General features: G+C 39.3%; 1 protein-coding gene across 4 annotated transcripts in view; it reads right to left on the bottom strand.

Annotated features, from left to right (window-relative positions):
- MATCAP2 (microtubule associated tyrosine carboxypeptidase 2) overlaps positions 1-20,647 on the bottom strand; it is a 76,665-nt gene that overhangs the window by 15,853 nt on the left and 40,165 nt on the right. For 3 of the 4 annotated variants that reach the window (XM_058724589.1, XM_058724590.1, XM_058724591.1), the window contains 3 exons: positions 5,298-5,441; positions 4,554-4,686; positions 3,739-4,044 (listed from right to left, as the gene is read on the bottom strand). In XM_058724589.1, coding sequence (XP_058580572.1) covers positions 3,739-4,044; positions 4,554-4,686; positions 5,298-5,441 — 583 coding nt within the window. Of the gene's footprint in view, positions 1-3,738; positions 4,045-4,553; positions 4,687-5,297; positions 5,442-7,015; positions 7,092-20,647 lie in introns of those variants that run through there. The other variant, XM_058724592.1, reaches the window with a different exon arrangement.

Here is a 20,647-nt window from a genome sequence, read left to right as displayed (position 1 = left end):
AGAAATGGACAAATTCCTAGAAACATATAAACTACCAAAACTGACACAAGAAGAAATAGAAAATCTGAACAGACCCATAACCAATAAAGAAATTGAATTAGTAATCAAAAATCTCCCAAAAAACAGGAGTCCAGGGGCAGATGGCTTTCCAGGGGAATTCTACCAAACATTTAAAGAAGAGTTGGGGGGCCTGGGTGGCTCAGTCGGTTAAGCGTCCAACTTCAGCTCAGGTCATGATCTTGTGATTTGTGGGTTTGAGCCCCGCATTGGGCTCTGTGCTGACAGCTCAGAGACTGGAGTCTGCTCCAGGCAAATGAAAACCACAGAGCCTGCTGCCTCTTCTCTCTGCCCCTCCCATGCTCATGCTCTGTTTCTGTCTCTCAATAATAAATAAAACATTAAAAAAATTAAAAAATAAAGTAAAGAAGAGTTAACACCTATTCTTTTGAAGCTGTTCCCCAAAATAGAAATGGATAGAAAACTTCCAAACTCATTCTATGAAGCTAGCATAACCTTGATTCCAAAACCAGACAAAGACCCACTAAAAAGGAGAACTACAGACCCTGATGAACATGGATGCAAAAATTGTCAACAAGATATGGGAAAACCAGATCCAGTAATACATTGAAAGAATTATTCACCACGATCAGGTGGGACTTATTCCTGGGATGCAGGGCTGGTTCAATACCCACAAACCAATTAACGTGATACACCATGTAAATAAAAGAAAGGATAAGAACCATATGATCCTCTCAATAGATGCAGAAAAAGCACTTGACAAAATACAGCATCCATTCTTGATAAAAACCCTCAAGAAAGCAGGGATAGAAGGATCATATCTCAAGATCATGAAAGCCATATATAAAAGACCCACTGCTAACAACATCCTCAATGGGGAAAACCTGAGAGCTTTCCCTCTAAGGTCAGGAACAAGACAGGGATGTCCACTCTCACCACTGTTATTCAACATAGTGTTGGAAGCCTTAGCTTCAGCAGTCAGACAGCACAAAGAAATAAAAGGCATCCAAATTGGCAAGGAGGAAGTCAAACTTTTACTCTGCAGATGACATGATACTCTCCGTAGAAAACCCAAAAGACTATGCCAAAAAACTGCTAGAACTGATCCATGAATTCGGCAAAGTTGAAGGATATAAAATCTATGCTCAGAAATCAGCTGCATTTCTATGCACCAATAGTGAAGCAGCAGAAAGAGAAATCAAGGAATCAATCCCATTTACAATTGAACCAAAAACCATAAAATACCTAGGAATAAACCTAACTAAAGAAGTGAAAAATCTATACACTGAAAACTACAGAAAGCTTAGGAAAGAAATTGAAAAAACACAAAAAAATGGAAAAATATTCCAGGCTCATGGATTGGAAGAACAAATATTGTTCAAATGTCAAAAGTACTCAAAGCAACCTACATATTTAATGCAACCCCTATCAAAATAACACCAGCATACTTCACAGAGCTAAAACAAACAATCCTAAGATTTGTATGGAACCAGAAAAGACCATGAATATCCAAAGCAATCCTAAAAAAGAAAACCAAAGATGGAGGCATCACAATTTTGGACTTCAAGATGTATTACAAAGCTGTAATCATCAAGAAAGTATGGTACTGGCACAAAAACATATAGATCAATGGAACAGAATGAAGAACCCAGAAATGGACCTACAAACGTAAGGCCAACATCTTTGACAAAGCAGGAAAGAATATCCAATGGAAAAAAAAGTCTCTTCAGCAAATGGTGTTGGGAAAACTGGACAGTGACATGAAGAATGAACCTGGACCACTTTCTTACACCATACATAAAAATAAACTAAAGGGACGAAACACCTAAATGTAAGACAGGAAGCCATTAAAGTCCTAGAGGAGAAAGCAGGCAACAACATCTTTGACCTTAGCTGCAGCAACTTCTTACTTGACATGTCTATGGAGGCAAGGCAAATGAAAACCACAATGAGATACCACTTCACATGTGTCAAAATGGCTTAAATTAACAACTCAGGCAACAAGAGATGTTGGCAAGGATGTGGAGAAAGAGGAACCCTGTTGCAATGCTGGTGGAAATGCAAACTGGTGCAGCCACTTTGGAAAACAGCATGGAGGTTCCTCAAAAAGTTAAAAATGGAACTATCCTATGACCAAGGATTTATCCAAAGGATACAGAAGTGCTGTTTTGAAGGGACACATGCACCCCAATGTCTATAGCAGCACTATCAACAATAGCCCAAGTATGGAAAGACCCTAAATGTCCATCGACTGATGAACGGAAAAGATGATGTGCGGTGTGTGTGTGTGTGTGTGTGTATGGTACATATATGTATTATATATACACATGTGTAACACATATATACACATATATGTATATATATACACACACACACATATATATAACAGAATATTACTTGGTGATCAAAAAGAATGAAATCTTGCCATTTGCAACAATGTGGGTGGAACTAGAGTATATTATGCTAAGTGAAATCAGAAAAAGACAAAGAGCATGTGGCTTCACCCATATGCAGAATTTAAGATACAAAATAGATGAACATAAGAGAAGGGAAGCAAAAATAATATAAAAACAGGGAGACAAACCATAAGAGACTTAAATACAAAGAACAAACTGAGGGCTGCTTGAAGGGTGTTGGGTGGGGGTGATAGGCTAAAGGTGTGAGGGGCATTAAGGAGGACACTTGTTGGGATGAACACTGGGTGTTATACAGAAGTGATGAGTCACTAAATTATATTCCTGAAATCAAAAAAAAAAAAGAAAGAAAAAAATAAGAACCCCCATATACTGCTGGTGGGAATGTAAAATGGAGCAGTCACTTTGAAGAACATTCTGGCAGTTCCTCAAAAGGTTAAACAGAGAGTTACCATATGACCCAACAATTCCACTCAAAAATATATATATAACCCATGAGAATTAAAAATATAAACTTGCACCCAAATGTTCATAGCAACATTATTTGTAACAGCCAAAAAGTGTGAAAACAACTCAAATGTCCATTGATGGTGAATAGAAAAATAAAATTTCATATACATATATATTGTTATTCAGCAATAAAAAGGACTGAATACGGATACATGCTACCATACGGATGAATCTTAAAAACATTATGCTAAGTGAAAGAAGCCAGACACAAAGGGTTATATATTATATGATTCCATCTGTATGAAATGTCCAAAACAGGCAAACCTATGAAAGTAGAGTAATGGTTACTTGGAGCTGGGGGCATGGGGGAGAAGGAATGGGAAACGACTATTAATGGGTACAGGTTTATTTTTGGGGTGATGAAAACGTTCTGGAATTAGACAGTGGTGACAGCTGCACAACACTACGAATATTCTAAAAACCACTGACATGTACCTTTTAATGGGCAAACTGTATGCCATGTATGCCATGTGAATTATATCTCAGTAAACCTGTTTTTACAATCAGCGCGAGAAGGCAGAACTGGCAAAATGTTAACTATTCATGTATCTACAGGAAGGGTAATATGGGTGTGAGTTCTATCACTGCCATATTTCTGTAGGCTTGAAATTTTTCAAAATGAGATTTGAGAAAATAATGCTAATGAAACGTGATTTGGGAAAACTAGCACTGACCTCAAGTAACAGGTTTACTTTTTCATAAGTAAGTGAATTCTATGGTTGGTGGAGAAGGATGTAACCAAAATCAACAGACAACTAACCACAAGTCAGGAAACCTATAGTCAAGGGACACCCACCTGGTTGAGAAGTATCAGTCCATCCCCTCTTCGCTCGTACACAATAATCCCATCTTGTATTGGGGTCTTTGACAAACTTTCCAATATCTTTGAAGAGTTCACAAAAAGACATTTGGCTGGCTCGATAAACAGTGTAGTAGAGGAGGGCAGCCCTCCATAAAAAGGGGTCTTTTCTAAAAAGGACACTGTGAATACTTGCCAGTCCTTCCTCTGTGGGATTGTTTGGCTTTAGCTCATGTTTTTTACGACCAGTCCAACTGTTCCATGGCTGCTGAAGGTTGTTAATACCTCGAAAATAATGTGTGCCTGTGGACAAGAAAAGGCACACAAAAAAACCAAGAAATGACATTCTCGTTTTAACTCTTAGCCAAAAAAAGATTCTACCAACAGTTCTAAAATTAAACTGATGTGTACCTACAAAACAAAGTGGAAAATGACCTGACCTTAAAGCCTTTTGCAGGAGGTACTCTGCCTTCAGAAGGACTGCATGTGTCATTAGGAGAGGTAAAGGGAAGAATCACAGACTTTGATATTTGAAAAAAATATGAGAGAGCACTTAGTTCAATTTCTTCAAGTTTCAGGCGGGAGGACTAAAATTCAGAGGAGTTAAATGACTATCCATGCTTAATACAGCTACACAGTGCCTGAAAAAATCTAATTTGAAGTAAGACATTACTATCTTGGCTCAAGTGAAACCTAAAAATTTCATTACTTTTTGCTAAATACTGCTAAGAGAAAACCCCATTATAAAAGAATGTTTCTCTGATGCTGATTTCTGATATTACAAATGAACAAATGGAGAAGGGCTACCCTACCTATTTCATGCCTCAGCATTCCCTCCAGCCAGTGCTCACGTGCAGTGGAAACATTGATGGTCAGCGTTGGACATCCATTTACCACTGTCATCGAAGCTCGGGAAAGCAGATCTTCAGTGAGATGTACTACAATCTAAGGAGCAAGAGGAAAAGTATAAATATATGAAACAAAACATAAAGGCTGGGGTTAAGCAGCTTTCACAGGAAACCACAGACCCATAAATCAAGATGTTTTTATTTTGCTTATACCAATTCAAATCTCCCAGAAACCTAGACGATGAAATTCAGGGCCAATCACTTTTGACGCTTCCTCCTTTGAGCCGGGGGAACTCAAGAACCTTTCCTGGAATGAAGGAAAGTAGAGGGCCATGCTCTCAAATACAGTCCCCACTGGCTACAATGATGCAAAGGAAGGTATACAAGCCAGAGTCCTGTTCGCTGTTGGGCCAAAGCTTATTTTGAACTGGCTACTAACAAGAGGAGCCACTGAGGCAAATCTCTTAAGAATTTTCATAAAACAATTCCAACAATTCCATGAAGTATACAGAAGTGGTAGTAAGTAAAGAAAAACACATAGTGAGCAAAATAATTCAATGCGATATAAACTTAGCATTTAGTGAGATTTCTGGGTGACTAATTTAATGAGCAGAATGGGGATGGGAGAACAAAACCTGCAGAGAAAACCATGTGGCACCAGGAGTTAAAATGCCAGCAGTCAGCATCTCGTGTCATCCCAATTCATACCTCACCCATGCAGCCTTCTTTCATCATGTACTTCCTAACGTGACTCCAGATTCGAGTTTTAGATAGCAGGCTGCCACCGGTGGCCTGCTCAAATTTTTCATAACTTCCATATTTCTGTAAAGTCAGTTCCATAATATTGATGGACTGTAAAAAAAAAAAAACAACACAGATAATGAAAATAGCCTTGAATTATTTTGAGATGAGTAATAAGCCAGTTATATTCTTATTGATCATGACCTGTTCTGTGTTTATTGGTTTCCAAATGAAACTGCAACTGAGGTACCACATCTAATCCTAAACACTGTTCACTCACTGTCACAAATTTTTACAAACACCTCAGTACTTAGAAATCCTCTGTGTTTGTTTCTCCTTCACCTGCTAAAGGACAAAGGTACTGCATACAGTGTCACCACCTGACAGGCTGAGGAGATAAGGCAGAGGGCTCCTTGGCTTCTCTAAGACCATTTGGTGGTTTGGCAAGAGAACTCACAGTGGAAGGTCTGTCTCCAGATTAATCACTAAATTATAACTGCCATTTGGATAAAAAAAATAACAGCCCCAATTTTCAAGAACACAAAAAAATAATCCACAATTCTTCTGTGACAATCTTATAAAATTTGAAGTTTTCCTGGGCTAGTCTTTCACAGAAAACAGTCTCAACATTACAAAAACATTTTCATCTTTCATTCAGGGCAGGGAACCACCTACTTTTCATTCTTCATTAATTTTCACATCAAAAGAATATGAAAATTGAGATCTTTTCTAAACACAGATATACAGAAAGGAAGACTAGAAAAAAAAAAAACCCTAGTAATGAATCAGAGATCCTTAGTATCTTGAAAAAGCCACAAGAAAGGAAAACATAAGGAAGAAAAAGAATCTTCAAAAGGCCTTTTGGGAAAGAAGCTAGAAAATGCAAATATATCTTATAGGAACTGAGAGAGAAGCTAGAAAATTCATGCTATGAAGTCTAGTTTTTTATTGTCAGACTAGTAAAGAGACTGAAACTATAAGCACTAGAGTCAGACTACTTGCATTGCTGCCCTGGTTCTATCCACCTTCTGGCTTTGTGGCCATGGGCAAGTCACTAAACTTGTCAGTAAGCCTCCCATTTTTAAATGGGGTAACAATAATGTCTACTTCATGGTTTTGTTGAGAAAATTTAGTCAATCTTTTTAAAGTACAAATAAGTAGTCAATACCTGTCAATTATTATTACATCATCATCGTCATCATGATCGGTACATTCATTCTTTGTAAATGCCACCGCTGTACATAATATGCTCAACACAACTACAGAAAACGAACACACTACAAGTTACAATACAACATATATATCTCCACTGAAAAAATATGTATTACTAATAAACTAGGCATGTGACTTAAAGTTAGTGTAACAAGAAATGGCTTCGATAGGCTTTGCCTGGCTTCTGTTCCCAAAACTGTTCTTGAAAGCCTTGCAATTCAAACTGTGGTCGAAAGGCTGTGAGCTGGTTTCAGATGCAGAATTTTGCCCCCTCACCATGCCTAGTGAATCAGAACATGCACTTTAACAAGATCCTCAGATGACTCATGTGCACGGTAAAAAGCAGCATCTCAGAGAATGGAAATATAGCATAAAAAGGCTACATTTTTTATATGACAACTCTGATTATTAAAAGAATAAAAGCACATAATTAAAAACCCATTTCAGCAGATTAGCAAATATTTTTTGCATACCCTAGTCTAATGATCCCAAGTCATCAATATATCAAACACGGTGAGAAGAAGGTAAGAAATTTGGCCTTAATTCCAGCAGAGACAGATGTGGTGCCTTCTATATTGGACTGACATTTAGACCTAAAAAAGGTTAAAGAATTTTTTTAATATAACTTGTAGTTGTATGTTTTTAAAGTATGTACTTAATTTTGGATAAAATTAGCTTTTCTAGCATATGCTTACTCACTAGAAAAACTGTCGTTATCTGGTTACTATGGTAGTCCCCGCTCATCTGCAGGGGATATGTTCTAAGACCCCAGTGGATGACTAACAATGCAGAGTACAAAAGCCTATGTACACTATTTTTTTCCTATATATACCCACCTATGATAAGGTTTAATTTATAAATTAGGCACAGTAAGAGTTTAACAATAACTATTAAATAGAACAATTATAACAATACACTGTAATAAAAGTTAAGTGAATGTGGCCTCTCTCTCAAGATATCTTATGGTACCATAACCCACTCCTCTTCTTGTGATGTGAGATGATAAAATGACTGTGTGATAAGAAGGAAGGGGGGGCGAATGACACAGGCAGCGGCATGAGGCTACCACTGACCTTCTGACGATATGTCAGAAAGAGGATCATCTGCTTCCAGAGAGAGGTTGATCTCAGGCAACTGAAACTGCAGAAGGTGAAACCACAGATAAGGGGTACTACTGTGTTTATTACAGCAGATATAAAAGAATTTAGAGAATTAAGAAAAACTTAAATACAGGTGTTCCCTGTTATTGCCAATAAATGGTACTAGAAGGCTATTAAGTGTTCATATTCATTCATATTCCTAATAGGAAACAAAAATTTGATAGGAAGTTTACACTAAAAAGGTACCCTATAAATACAAGAAAGAAAACATACCTTGGCAGCTTAATAACATTTAGGCAACCTTTATGTATGCCTATGTACTAATTTTTTGATTCATCAATGAATGAATAAAAATAGTGGGGGCTGGGGAGGAGGGGGAGTGATTTTTCCATCAGAATGATATACAATAGCACATAACATCCTTCATTTCATCCTGATTTACGTGGCATCATAATGGTGGCAACACTACATGGGAGCTTGTGTTAATATGATGTCATGTCCAATCATTCTTTAAAGTGCCTATCCTATTGTTATCTCTACTGATTTCTTTCTTCAACAGTTTTTCAACTGGTCCAACCTAGGTAGATTTGTCAGTGATCACAAAGATCTCCAGTATCCTTCACTAACCTCAAGAAATAACTTCCCAATCCACCTGCATTATAATAACGCCCAGGCACAGAGACAGAAACGGTGGTTAAATGGGTGAATAAATTCAAGCATTAACAGAGACAGCAGAAATGTTGAGTGGTCACTTCATCAGTGAGTATTTTTGTTACAATTTCTGCTGCTTTATGCAATCTCTTAACTGCAGGCCACAAAAATTTTAGGAGTATGATCTCAGCTTTGGAAAAAGGAAAAGGCAATAAACAATGTAAAAAGGCACAAGGAAGCCTGCAAGAATATACCCAAAGGCTGCTGCTCCTGTTTGGGATGGAGTGATAGATTGCACTGAGGTTTATTATCTGTACTTTTCAGAAGTTTTAAAATTCTTTACAATATGCATTTATTAGTGTTATGATCAAGAGGAAAAAGTCATTTTTCTTCAGTTTTACTGAGTTATGACTAACAAATACAAATAAAAATTGTGGGGGCACCTGGGTGGCTCAGTCAGTTAAGCGTCTGACTCCTGATCTCAGCTCAGGTCATGATCTCACGGTTCGTGAGATCGAGCCCTGAGTCGTGCTCTGTGCTGACATTGTGGAACGTTCTTGGGATTCTCTCTCTTCCTCTCTCTCTCTCTCTCTCTCTCTCTCTCTCTCTGTTCCTCCCCCACTCAGTGTATGTGCACGTGTGCTCCCTCTCTCAAAATAAATAATAAACTTAAAAAATAAAATAAAAATGTGGCATATTTAGGTTGTACCATGTGACGTGTTTTTCTAAAGGTGTACAATGTAATGATTTAGTATATGTACACACTATGAAATGATTACTACAAGCAAATTGATTGGCACAGCTATCACCTCACGTAGTTACCACTTTCTGTGTGGCGAAAACACCTAAGATCTTAGTATATTTCAAGTATACAGTACAGTAATTTTATTTTAATTTTTTTAAGTTTGAGAAAGGGAGAGAGAGAGTAGGAGAGGGGAAGGTGGGGGGGGGGGAGAGAGAATCCCAAGCAGGTTCTGCACTGTCAGCACAGAGCCGAACATAAGGCTTGAACCCATGAACCATGAGATCATGACCTGAGCTGAAATCAAGAGTCAGACACTCAACTGAGCCACCTACAATACAGTATTATTAACTATAATCATCATGCTGTACATTAGATCCCCAGGACTTATTCAGCTTATAACTGGAAGTTTGTACCCTTTGACCTACATCTCCCCATTCTCCCCCACAACCCATTTTTTTTTTTAAGAGAAAAGAAAGGAGAAGTTTATCTGCTCTCCCTTGAGTTCAGAGAATCCATATCTATACCACTTGGAGAATCAAGCTTTCACATACCTCATCCACATGGCAAATTACTTCTGAAAGGCAATAAATTTCATGTCAAATCTCTCTTCTCCATTAGTGTCATCATTTAAGTGAATCAGAAGACATTTCCCAGTATTATTTGGTCAGGAATTAAAACAAGAAGAAGCTTAATTATTTTTCTCCAATCATCACTTCCTTTTTTAAGAATTTTCTGAAGTTTATTTATGTATTTTGAGAGAAAGAAAAACAGCACATGAGCGGGGGGTGGGGGGCAGAGAGAGAGCAAGAATCCCAAGAAGGCTTTGCGTGCTGTCAGCCAGAGCCCAATGTGGGGCTCGAACTCATGAACTGTGAATCATGACCTGAGCGGAAGTCAAGAGTGAGATGCTTAACCAAATGAACCATTCAGGCGCCTCTCCAATCATCACTTTCAATTTGCCATCCAGGATATCACCTTCCTATGTCCAAATATCTCAACCAGTTTCATTAGCTTTCCAATATTTTTCAAATATCAAAGAAAGTCCACTTCAAGTCAATTTAATCAACTTTAAAAGGTCAATCACACAGAATTTAAAGCGCTTTCCCCTCCCCGAGGACAGGCCAGGCCTGAGGACTACAGAACCTTCACTGGGAAAGAAGGGTATAATAGTGATTTCTTTCTCATTCCTCCCCGGTTTTCTAGGCCTCTCTTTCCCTTCAGCATACTGTGGGATGGGACAAAGGAAAAAACAATTCTGATGTAGCTGGTTCAGCTGCGGCCCTCCTTCCTCGACGTGAAGGCTGACACAGGCCTATCCTAGCCGGCACCTCCACTACAGCACGGCCACTACAAGAAGCCGCCTAGAGTGGACTACTAACAAAACTCTGAAATTTTAAAACACAGTAGGAAAAACCAAAAGACTTAACTGATTGTATACCCATTTTATGAAATACATGCAGTGACAATAATGCTGACAAAAAAAGGTTGACAGTTTTTAATGATATGAGAAAATATAGGTATGTAAACAAAAATATACTAACCTCGATTATGAACATTAGGGATGGGACAAGGAAAACACACTAAATGTCAATAGTGATTATCTGTTAGCGACAGAATAATGGGATTTTATTCTCTTCTCTATACTTTTCCAACTTTCTATACTGAACATATATTTCTTTTATGACTGGAAAAATATAATGTTTAAGTGCCCTCTACTTTGTAAACTCCGAGTCTTTCTATTTACCACCTACTTTCTCCCACTTGCCAGTTAGTCAGTCATTGATATCCTTTCTCTGGAGTATTTGTGTTTAAAAAAAAAGAACACATGGGGGGAACAATCTTAACAATTCAAATATTTTTCTATAGATTTTTAGGCAGAGCAGATTGCTGGTAGAAAGAGTTGGTATGGCTTGCACACTTGAGGCCTCCTCATGGAGGAAGCAGCCACTTGCCTCAGCCATGTGAAGATCTAGCCCTGACTTACCTGTAAATATCAAATGTATTCTCTGCTGCCTTCCAACCATAAGAATAGCAAACACAAACAGAAGCAATCAGATATTACATAGTTTTACTGATCAGTTTTAAAAGTTTGGAACCAAATCATCTTAATATATAGACAACCCTATTGCCCAGGTCTTAGTTCCCTAATCTGGAGGAATGTGACCTTGTTTCTTGCTTTTGTGTCCATCTTACAACTATGCCAACTCTTCCATCACTGTGTTAGAAAATGATATAACAGAATCTCCTCTTGAGTTCTATAAGAACAGTATCAGGTAGGATATTTCTTCCTAAAAATGGGCTGAAATATGCCACCAAAGAGTTCTGCCTTTTAAAATTGGACCAAAAACCATTATTTTTTTGCTAAATTATGAATCAATACCAGAGTAATAGAGAATAGAGAATCAATATTGGTATCTCTGCTCATATCAACTATTTCTGAATCCTTCCTCTTTATAAGAGGATGTTCTGAAGCTTTGTATATCTTACAGACATAAAAACAAATAGATTTTCAGAGAGCTCAAACCTAGAGCAAAAAGGAAGTAAATACAAACAAACAATTGTTCAACATGAAGGAAATGATCCTATCTCTCCCCTGATCTAGATGTTATTTATAATGTTATGTAAAATAAAACATAAAAATAAAAATAAAACATTCTTCATAAGGCTACAGCACTACCACCTCATCACCCTGAATCACTCTTATTCTCCTCTAGGAAAACAAGAAGCGGGGTGCCTAGGTGGCTCAGTCGGTTGAGTGTCTGACTCTTCATTTTGGTCACGATCTCACAGTTTGTGAGATGAGCCCCGCGTTGGGCTCTGCGCTGACAGCATGGAGCCTGTCTGGGATTCTCTCTCCCTTTCTCGCTCTCTGCTCTCCCCTGCTCTTTCTAAACTCTCTCTCTCAAAAAAAAACCAACCAACCAAACAAACAAACAAAACCAAAAACCCCAGAATTGTATAATCAGGAAGATGGCAAAATAAGAGGACCCTAAACTCACCTTGCCACATGGATACAACTAGGTAACACTCATATCAGTGTAAATAACCCAGAAAATGGGAAGACTGGCAAAACAAACTCCACAACTAAAGGTACAGAAGAGGCCACAATGAAGAGGGTAGGAAGGGTAGAAGTGTGGTAGGGAGCTAAACAGGCCATCTGCAGGAGGGAACCTGTGGACGCAGAGGGGGGAGAGAAACAGATCCTCTCACTGGGGAGCCCACATGAGGAAGACAAATCCCCACATCATTTAAATCAGAAAACCAGAGAATATGAATTTCACTAGTTTTTACAACCAGTGGGACTTAAAGCCTAGAATTTACCATTATCAGCTGGCTCAGCTCTGAGAGAACCCAGAAGGCAAATGAAAACTGAGTCCCCACCCTTAAGGGGACAGCACAATAAACATCCCAGAGAGATATACAGAAGCAGCAGTTTGAAAAATGCCTGGGGCATAAGGGAGGGAGAGTGATTTACTAATTGCAGAGCCTGTTCCAGTGGGGCAGATTAAACTGGGAGGCTCCTCCAAGAACAAAGGAGCTGGCAGGGCCATTTCCCTCGCCTACCCCCAGCATAAACACATGCTACCTGCAGGGATCACCACACTCCCTACCTAACTTGCTTACAACCTACCCTGCCCCCTCCAGCCAGGCCAGCCTCAGTCCCTGTGCTCCAAGTCCCCTCCAGAAGACCAGAGCAAACCTGGCCAACACCATCTGCCGACTGTGAGCTTTTGCAGGGCCTCCTGTGGGAGACACATGCACCTTGTTAAAACTGGGATTTATTCCTGGGATGCAAGGGTGATTCAATATTTGCAAATCAATCAAAGTGATATATCACATCAACCAGAGAAAGGATAAAACTATATGATCATCTCAATAGATACAGAGAAAGCATCTGACAAGTACAACATCCATTTATGGTAAAAACTGGGGACAAAGTAGGTCTAGAGGGAATATACCTCAACATAATAAATTAAAACCCACAAGGGCACCTGGGTGGCTCAGTTGGTTAGTGTCCAACTTGATTTCAGCTCAGGTCATGCTCCCAAGGTCATGGGATCAAGTCCTGTGTCAGGCTCCATGCTAAACATGAAGCCTGCTTGAGATTCTCTCTCTCCCCCTCGGTCCCTCTCACCTATTTGTTCTCTTTCTAAAAAAAAAAAAAAAAAAAAAAAAAAAAAAAAAAAAAAAAAAAAAATTTTATTTATATAAAAAAAAGAAAAGTCCACAGCTAACATTATTCTCAATAGGGAAAAACTGAGAGCTTTTCCCCTAAGGTCAAGAACAAGACAAGGATGTCCACTCTTACCACTTTTATTCAACACAGTACTTAAAGTCTTAGCCACAGCAATCAGACAAGAAAAAGAAATAAAAGGCACCCAAATTGGTAAGGAAGAAGTAAAACTTTCACTATTTACAGATGACATATTATATATAGAAAACCCTAAAAACTCTATCCAACAACTATTAGAACTGATAAATGAATTCAGTAAGGTTGCAGGATACAAAATCAATGTACAGAAAGCTGTTGCATTTCTATACACTAATAATGAAATAGCAGAAAAAGAAATTAAGAAAATAATCCTATTTATAATTGTACCAAGAATAACAAAATACCTAGGAATAAATATAACCAAGGAGGTGCAAGACCTGTACTCTGAAAACTATAAAACACTGACTGAAACAAATTGAAGATGACAAAAATGGAAAGACAGTCCATGCTCATGGATGGGAAGAACGAATATTGTTAAAATGTCCATACTACCCAAAGCAACCTACAGATTAAAAAAATTTTTTTATGTTTATTTAGTTTTGAGAGAGAGAGTGCAAGCAGAGGAGGGGCAGAGAGAGGGAGACACAGAATCCGAAGCAGGCTCCAGGCTCTGAGCTGTCAGCACAGAGCCCGACGTGGGGCTCAAACTCACGAGCTGTGAGATCATGACCTGAGCTGAAGTCAGATGCTTAACCAACTGAGCCACCCAGGCACCCCAGCAACTGACAGATTTAAAGTAATCCCTCCCTATCAAAATACCAACAGCATTTTTCACAGAACTAGAACCAACAATCCTAAAATTTGTATGGAACCACAAAGACCCCAAATAGCAAATGCAATTTTGAAAAAGAAAAACAAAACTGGAGGTATCACAATTCCAGTCTTCAAGTTACATTACAAAGCTGTAGTAGCCCAAACAGTATGGTACTGCTACAAAAATAGAATGCAACAGAAGAGAAAACCCAAAAAGAAACCCACAATTATATGGTCAATTAATCTTTAACACAGGGGGCAAAAATATGCAATAGGAAAAAGACAGTTTCTTCAACAAATGGTGCTGGGAAAACTGGACAGCTATATGCAAAAGAATGAAACTAGACCAATTTCTTACACCATAAACAAAAATAAACTCAAAACACATTAAGAACCTAACTGTGAGACCTAAAACTATAAAAATAGCAGAAGAAACCACAGGAAGTAATGTCTCAGCCACAGCAACATTTTTCTAAATATGTCTCCTTCTGAGGCAAGGCAAACAAAAGCAAAAATAAACTATTGGGACTACATCAAAATAAAAAAGCTTCTTCTGCACAGAAAAGGAAACCAACAAACCAAAAACAACCTAGTGAATGGTAGAAGATATTTGTAAATGACATATGCAATAGAGGGTTAGTATCCAAAATACATAAAGAACTTATATAACTGAACACCAAAAAATCCTCAAAATAATCCAATTAAAAATGGGCAGAAAACATGAACAGACATTTCTCCAAAGAAGACAAACAGATAGCCAAAGGACACGTGAAAAGACACTCAACATCACTCATCATTAGGGAAAGGCAAATCAATACCCCAATGAGATTTCACCTCACACCTGTCAGTGTTTTAAAATAAAAAACACTTTTTCTGATGGAAAGATGGCAGCATAGGAGGACGCTGGGCTCACCACACCCTGCTGATCACTTAGATTCCACCCACACCTGCCTAAATAACCCAGAAAACCGCCAGAAGACTAGCAGAAAGGACTCTCCAGAGCCAAGCATAGACAAGAGGCCCACAAAAGAGGGTAGGAAGGGCGGAGAGGTGGTGTACGCTACACGGACTGGCAGGAGGGAGCCAGGGCTGTGGAGGAGCGGCCCGCCAGCAAGGTAGAGCCCCCGAGTCTGACTTGCAAAAGTGGAGGGGCCAGACTGCGTGAGTTCTGACAGCCAGTGGGACTTGACATCTGGAATGTTAAAAGCCAACAGCTCTGCTCTTGGAGAGCAGGAGGGCTAGAGGACAACGGGAGGGAGAGTTGTTGAGCCCTGGAGGACAGAGCTCAGCTTGGCGGGGAACAAAGGTGCTGGCCAGCACCATTTCCCTCGCCCATCCCCCAGCCAAAATCCCAAAGGGAACCAGTTCCCTTCAGGGAACTTGCCTGCACTGCGCAGACACCCAACACTGTGCTTCTGCAGATCCATCCCTCCAACAGGTCTGCCTCCCTCCTGGTGCTTCAGGGCCCCTCCCGAAGCGGACCACCAAAGGCAAAGCGAGCTGAGTCTGCCTCTCCCGCCCCTGTGCACCTTGCGGACCCACTCCAGCTAATACGCCAGATCCCATCGAAACAGCACCACAAGCTGGCAGTGTGAAAGTAGCCCAGACAGAGGCCACACCACTCCACAGTGAGTCCTACCCCTGGGAGAGGGGAAGATAAGGTACACACCAGTCTGACTGTGGTCCCAGCGGTGGGCTGGGGGCAGACAATGGGTCTGACAGCAGCCCCACCCACCAACGCAAGTTACTCCAGACAGCACAGAGGAAGAGCCCTGCAGTTCCGTGCCACTCCAGGGACTATTCAAATTGACGAACAGAAGAATTCTCCTCAAAAGAAACTCCAGGAAGTAGTGACAGCTAACAAACTGATCAAAAACGATTTAAGCAATATAACAGAAAATGAATTTAAAATAATAGTCATAAAATTAATCACTGGGCTTGAAAAAAGTAGAGGACAGCAGAGAATCTACTGCTACAGAGATCTAGAGACCAAGAAACAGTCAGGAGGAGCTAAACAATGCTATAAATGAGCTGCAAAATCAAACTGAGGCAACCACAGCTCGGATTGAAGAGGCAGAGGAGAGAATAGATGAATTAGAAGATAAAATCATGGAAAAAGAGGAAGCTGAGAAAAAGAGAGATAAAAAAAATCCAGGAGTATGAGGGGAGAATTAGAGAACTAAGTGATGCTATGAAATGCAATAATATACGCATAATTGGGATTCCAGAGGAGGAAGAGAGAGAGAAAGGTGCTAAAGGTGTACTTGAAGAAATCATAGCTGAGAACTTCCCTGATCTGGGCAAGGAAAAAGACATTGAAATCCAAGAGGCACAGAGAACTCCCTTCAGACATAACTTGAATCGATCTTCTGCATGACATATCATAGTGAAACTGGCAAAATACAAGGATGAAGAGAAAATTCTGAAAGCAGCTAAGGATAAACATGTTCTAACATATAAAGGGAGACCGATAAGACTAGTGATGGATCTATCTACTGAAACTTGGCAGGACACAAAGGAATGGCAGGAAATCTTCAATGTGATGAACAGAAAAAAAAATATGCAGCCGAGAATCCTTTATCCAGCAAGTCTGTCATTTAGAATAGAAGGAGAGATAAAGGTCTTCCCAAACAAACAAAAACTGAAGGAATTCGTCACCACTAAACCAGCCCTACCAGAGATCCTAAGAGGGATCCTGTGAGACAAAGTACCAGAGACATCACTACAAGCATGAAACCTACAGACATCACAATGACTCTAAACCCATATCTTTCTATAATAACACTGAATGTAAATGGACTAAATGCTCCAACCAAAAGACATAGGGTATCAGAATGGATAAAAAAAAAAACCAAGACCCATCTATTTGCTGTCTACAAGAGACTCATTTTAGACCTGAGGACACCTTCAGGTTGAAAGTGAGGGGATGGAGAACTCTCTATCATGCTACTGGAAGTCAAAAGAAAGCTGGAGTAGTCATATCAGACAAACTAGACTTTAAAGGCTATAACAAGAGATGAAGAAGAGCATTATATAATAATTACAGGGTCTATCCATCAGGAAGAGCTAATAATTATAAATGTCTATGCGCCGAATATAGGAGCCCCCAAATATACAAAACAATTACTCACAAACATAAGCAACCTTATTGATAAGAATGTGGTAATTGCGGAGCGCCTGGGTGGCTCAGTCGGTTAAGCGTCCGACTTCAGCTCAGGTCACAATCTCACGGTCTGCGAGTTCGAGCCCCGCGTCAGGCTCTGGGCTGATGGCTCAGAGCCTGGAGCTTGCTTCCGATTCTGTGTCTCCCTCTCTCTCTGCCCCTCCCCTGTTCCTGCTGTGTCTCTCTCTGTCTCAAAAAATAAATAAACGTTAAAAAAAAATTAAAAAAAAAAAAAGAATGTGGTAATTGCAGGGGACTTTAATACTCCACTTACAACAATGGATTGATCATCTAGACACAGGATCAATAAAGAAACAAGGGCCCTGAATGATACATTGGATCAGATGGACTTGACAGATATATTTACAATTCTGCATCCCAGAGCAACAGAATATACTTTCTTCTCGAGTGCACATGGAACATTCTCCAAGATAGATCGCATAATGGGTCACAAAACAGCCCTTCATAAGTATACAAGAATTGAGATCATACCATGCATACTTTCAGACCACAATGCTATGAAGCTTGAAATCAACCACAGGAAAAAGTCTGGAAAACCTCCAAAAGCATGGAGGTTAAAGAACACCCTACTAAAGAATGAATGGGTCAAGCAGGCAATTAGAGAAGAAATTAAAAAATATATGGAAACAAATGAAAACGAAAATACAACAATCCAAACGCTTTGGGATGCAGCGAAGGCAGTCCTGAGAGGAAAATACATAGCAATCCAGGCCTATCTCCAGAAACAAGAAAAATCCCAAATACAAAGTGTAACAGCACACCTAAAGGAAACAGAAGCAAAACAGCAAAGACACCCCAAACCCAGCAGAAGAAGAGAAATAATAAAGATCAGAGCAGAAATAAACAATACAGAATCCAAAAAAACTGTAGAGCAGATCAATGAAACAAAGAGTTGGTTTTTTGAGAAAATAATCAAAATTGATAAACCTCTAGCCAGGCTTCTCAAAAAGAAAAGGGAGATGACCCAAATAGATAAAATCATGAATGCAAATGGAATTATTATAACCAATCCCTCAGAAATACAAGAAATTATCAGGGAATACTATGAAAAATTATATGCCAACAAACTGGACAACCTGGAAGCAATGGACAAATTCCTAAACACCCACACACTCCCAAAACTCAAACAGGAAGAAATAGAAAGCTTGAACAGACCCATAACCAGCGAAGAAATTGAATCAGTTATCAAAAATCTCCCAACAAACAAGATGGCTTATTGGGGACCAGATGGCTTCCCCAATTCTACCAGACGTTTAAAGCAGAGAAAATACCTATCCTTCTCAAGCTATTCCAAAAAATAGAAAGGGAAGGAAAACTTCCAGACTCATTCTATGAAGCCAGCATTACTTTGATTCCTAAACCAGACAGAGACCCAGTTAAAAAAGAACTACAGGCCAATATCCCTGATGAATATGGATGCAAAAATTCTCAATAAGATACTAGCAAATCGAATTCAACAGCATATAAAAAGAATTATACACCATGATCAAGTGGGATTCATTCCTGGGCTGCAGGGCTGGTTCAGCATTCGCAAATCAATCAACGTGATACATCACATTAATAAAAGAAAAGATAAGAACCATATGATCCTGTCAATCGATGCAGAAAAAGCATTTGACAAAATTCAGCATCATTTCTTAATAAAAGCCCTCGAGAAAGTCAGGATAGAAGGAACATACTTAAACATCATAAAAGCCATTTATGAAAAGCCCACAGCTAATATCATCCTCAATGGGGAAAAACTGAGAGCTTTTTCCCTGAGATCAGGAACACAACAGGGATGTCCACTCTCACCGCTGTTGTTTAACATAGTGTTGGAAGTTCTAGCATCAACAATCAGACAACAAAATGAAATCAAAGGCATCAAAATTGGCAAAGATAAAGTTAAGCCTTCACTCTTTGCAGATGACATGATATTATACACAGAAAACCCAACAGACTCCACCAAAAGTCTGCTAGAACTGATACATGAATTCAGCAAAGTCGCAGGATACAAAATCAATGTACAGAAATCAGTTGGATTCTTATACACTAATAATGAAGCAACAGAAAGACAAAGAAACTGATCCCATTCACAATTGCACCAAGAAGCATAAAATATCTAGGAATAAACCTAACCAAAGATGCAAAAGATCTGTACGCTGAAAACTATAGAAAGCTTATGAAGGAAATTGAAGAAGATATAAAGAAATGGAAAAACAGTCCATGCTCATGGATTGGAAGAATAAATATTGTTAAAATGTCAATACTACCCAAAGCTATCTACACATTCAATGCAATCCCAATCAAAATTGCACTAGTATTCTTCTCGAAGCTAGAACAAGCAATCTTAAAATTTGTATGGAACCACATAAGGCCCCAAATAGCCAAAGTAATTTTGAAGACCAAAGCAGGAGGCATCACAATCCCAGACTTTAGCCTCTACTACAAAGCTGTAATGATCAAGACAGCATGGTATTGGCACAAAAACAGACACATAGACCAATGGAATAGAATAGAAACCCCAGAACTAGACCCACAAAAGTATGGCCAACTAATCTTTGACAAAGCAGGAAAGAATATCCAATGGAAAAAAGTCTCTTTAACAAATGGTGCTGGGAGAGCTGGACAGCAACATGAAGAAGAATGAAACTAGACCACTTTCTTACACCAGTTACAAAAACAAACTCAAAATGGATAAAGGATCTGAATGTGAGACAGGAAACCATCAAAACCCTAAAGGAGAAAGTAGGAAAAAACCTCTCTGACTTCAGCCGCAGAAATTTCTTACTTGACACATCCCCAAAGGCAAGGGAATTAAAAGCAAAAATGAACTATTGGGACCTCATGAACATAAAAAGCTTCTGCACATCAAAGGAAACAATGAAAAAAACTAAAAGGCAGCCAACGGAATGGGAAAAGATATTTGCAAATGACATATCGGACAAAGGGCTAGTATCCAAAATCTATAAAAAGCTCACCAAACTCCACACCCGAAAAACAAATAATCCAGTGAAGAAATGGGCAGAAAACATGAATAGACACTTCTCTAAAGAAGACATCCAGATGGCCAACAGGCACATGAAAAGATGCTCAACGTCACTCCTCATCAGGGAAATACAAATCAAAACCACACTCAGATACCACCTCATGCCAGTCAGAGTGGCTAAAACGAACAAATCAGGAGACTACAGATGCTGGCGAGGATGTGGAGAAACGGGAACCCTCTTGCACTGTTGTGGGAATGCAAACTGGTGCAGCCACTCTGGAAAACAGTGTGGAGGTTCCTCAAACAATTAAAAATAGACCTACCCTATGACCCAGTAGTAGCTCTGCTAGGAATTACCCAAGGGATACAGGAGTACTGATGCATAGGGGCACTTGTACCCCAATGTTTATAGCAGCACTCTCAACAATAGC

The sequence above is a fragment of the Neofelis nebulosa genome, chromosome 4 (assembly GCF_028018385.1).
Source record: "Neofelis nebulosa isolate mNeoNeb1 chromosome 4, mNeoNeb1.pri, whole genome shotgun sequence".
NCBI classification, from domain to species: Eukaryota; Metazoa; Chordata; class Mammalia; order Carnivora; family Felidae; genus Neofelis; species Neofelis nebulosa.
Note: the sequence above shows the minus strand (reverse complement) of the source record. Positions and strands in the feature narration are given on the sequence as shown.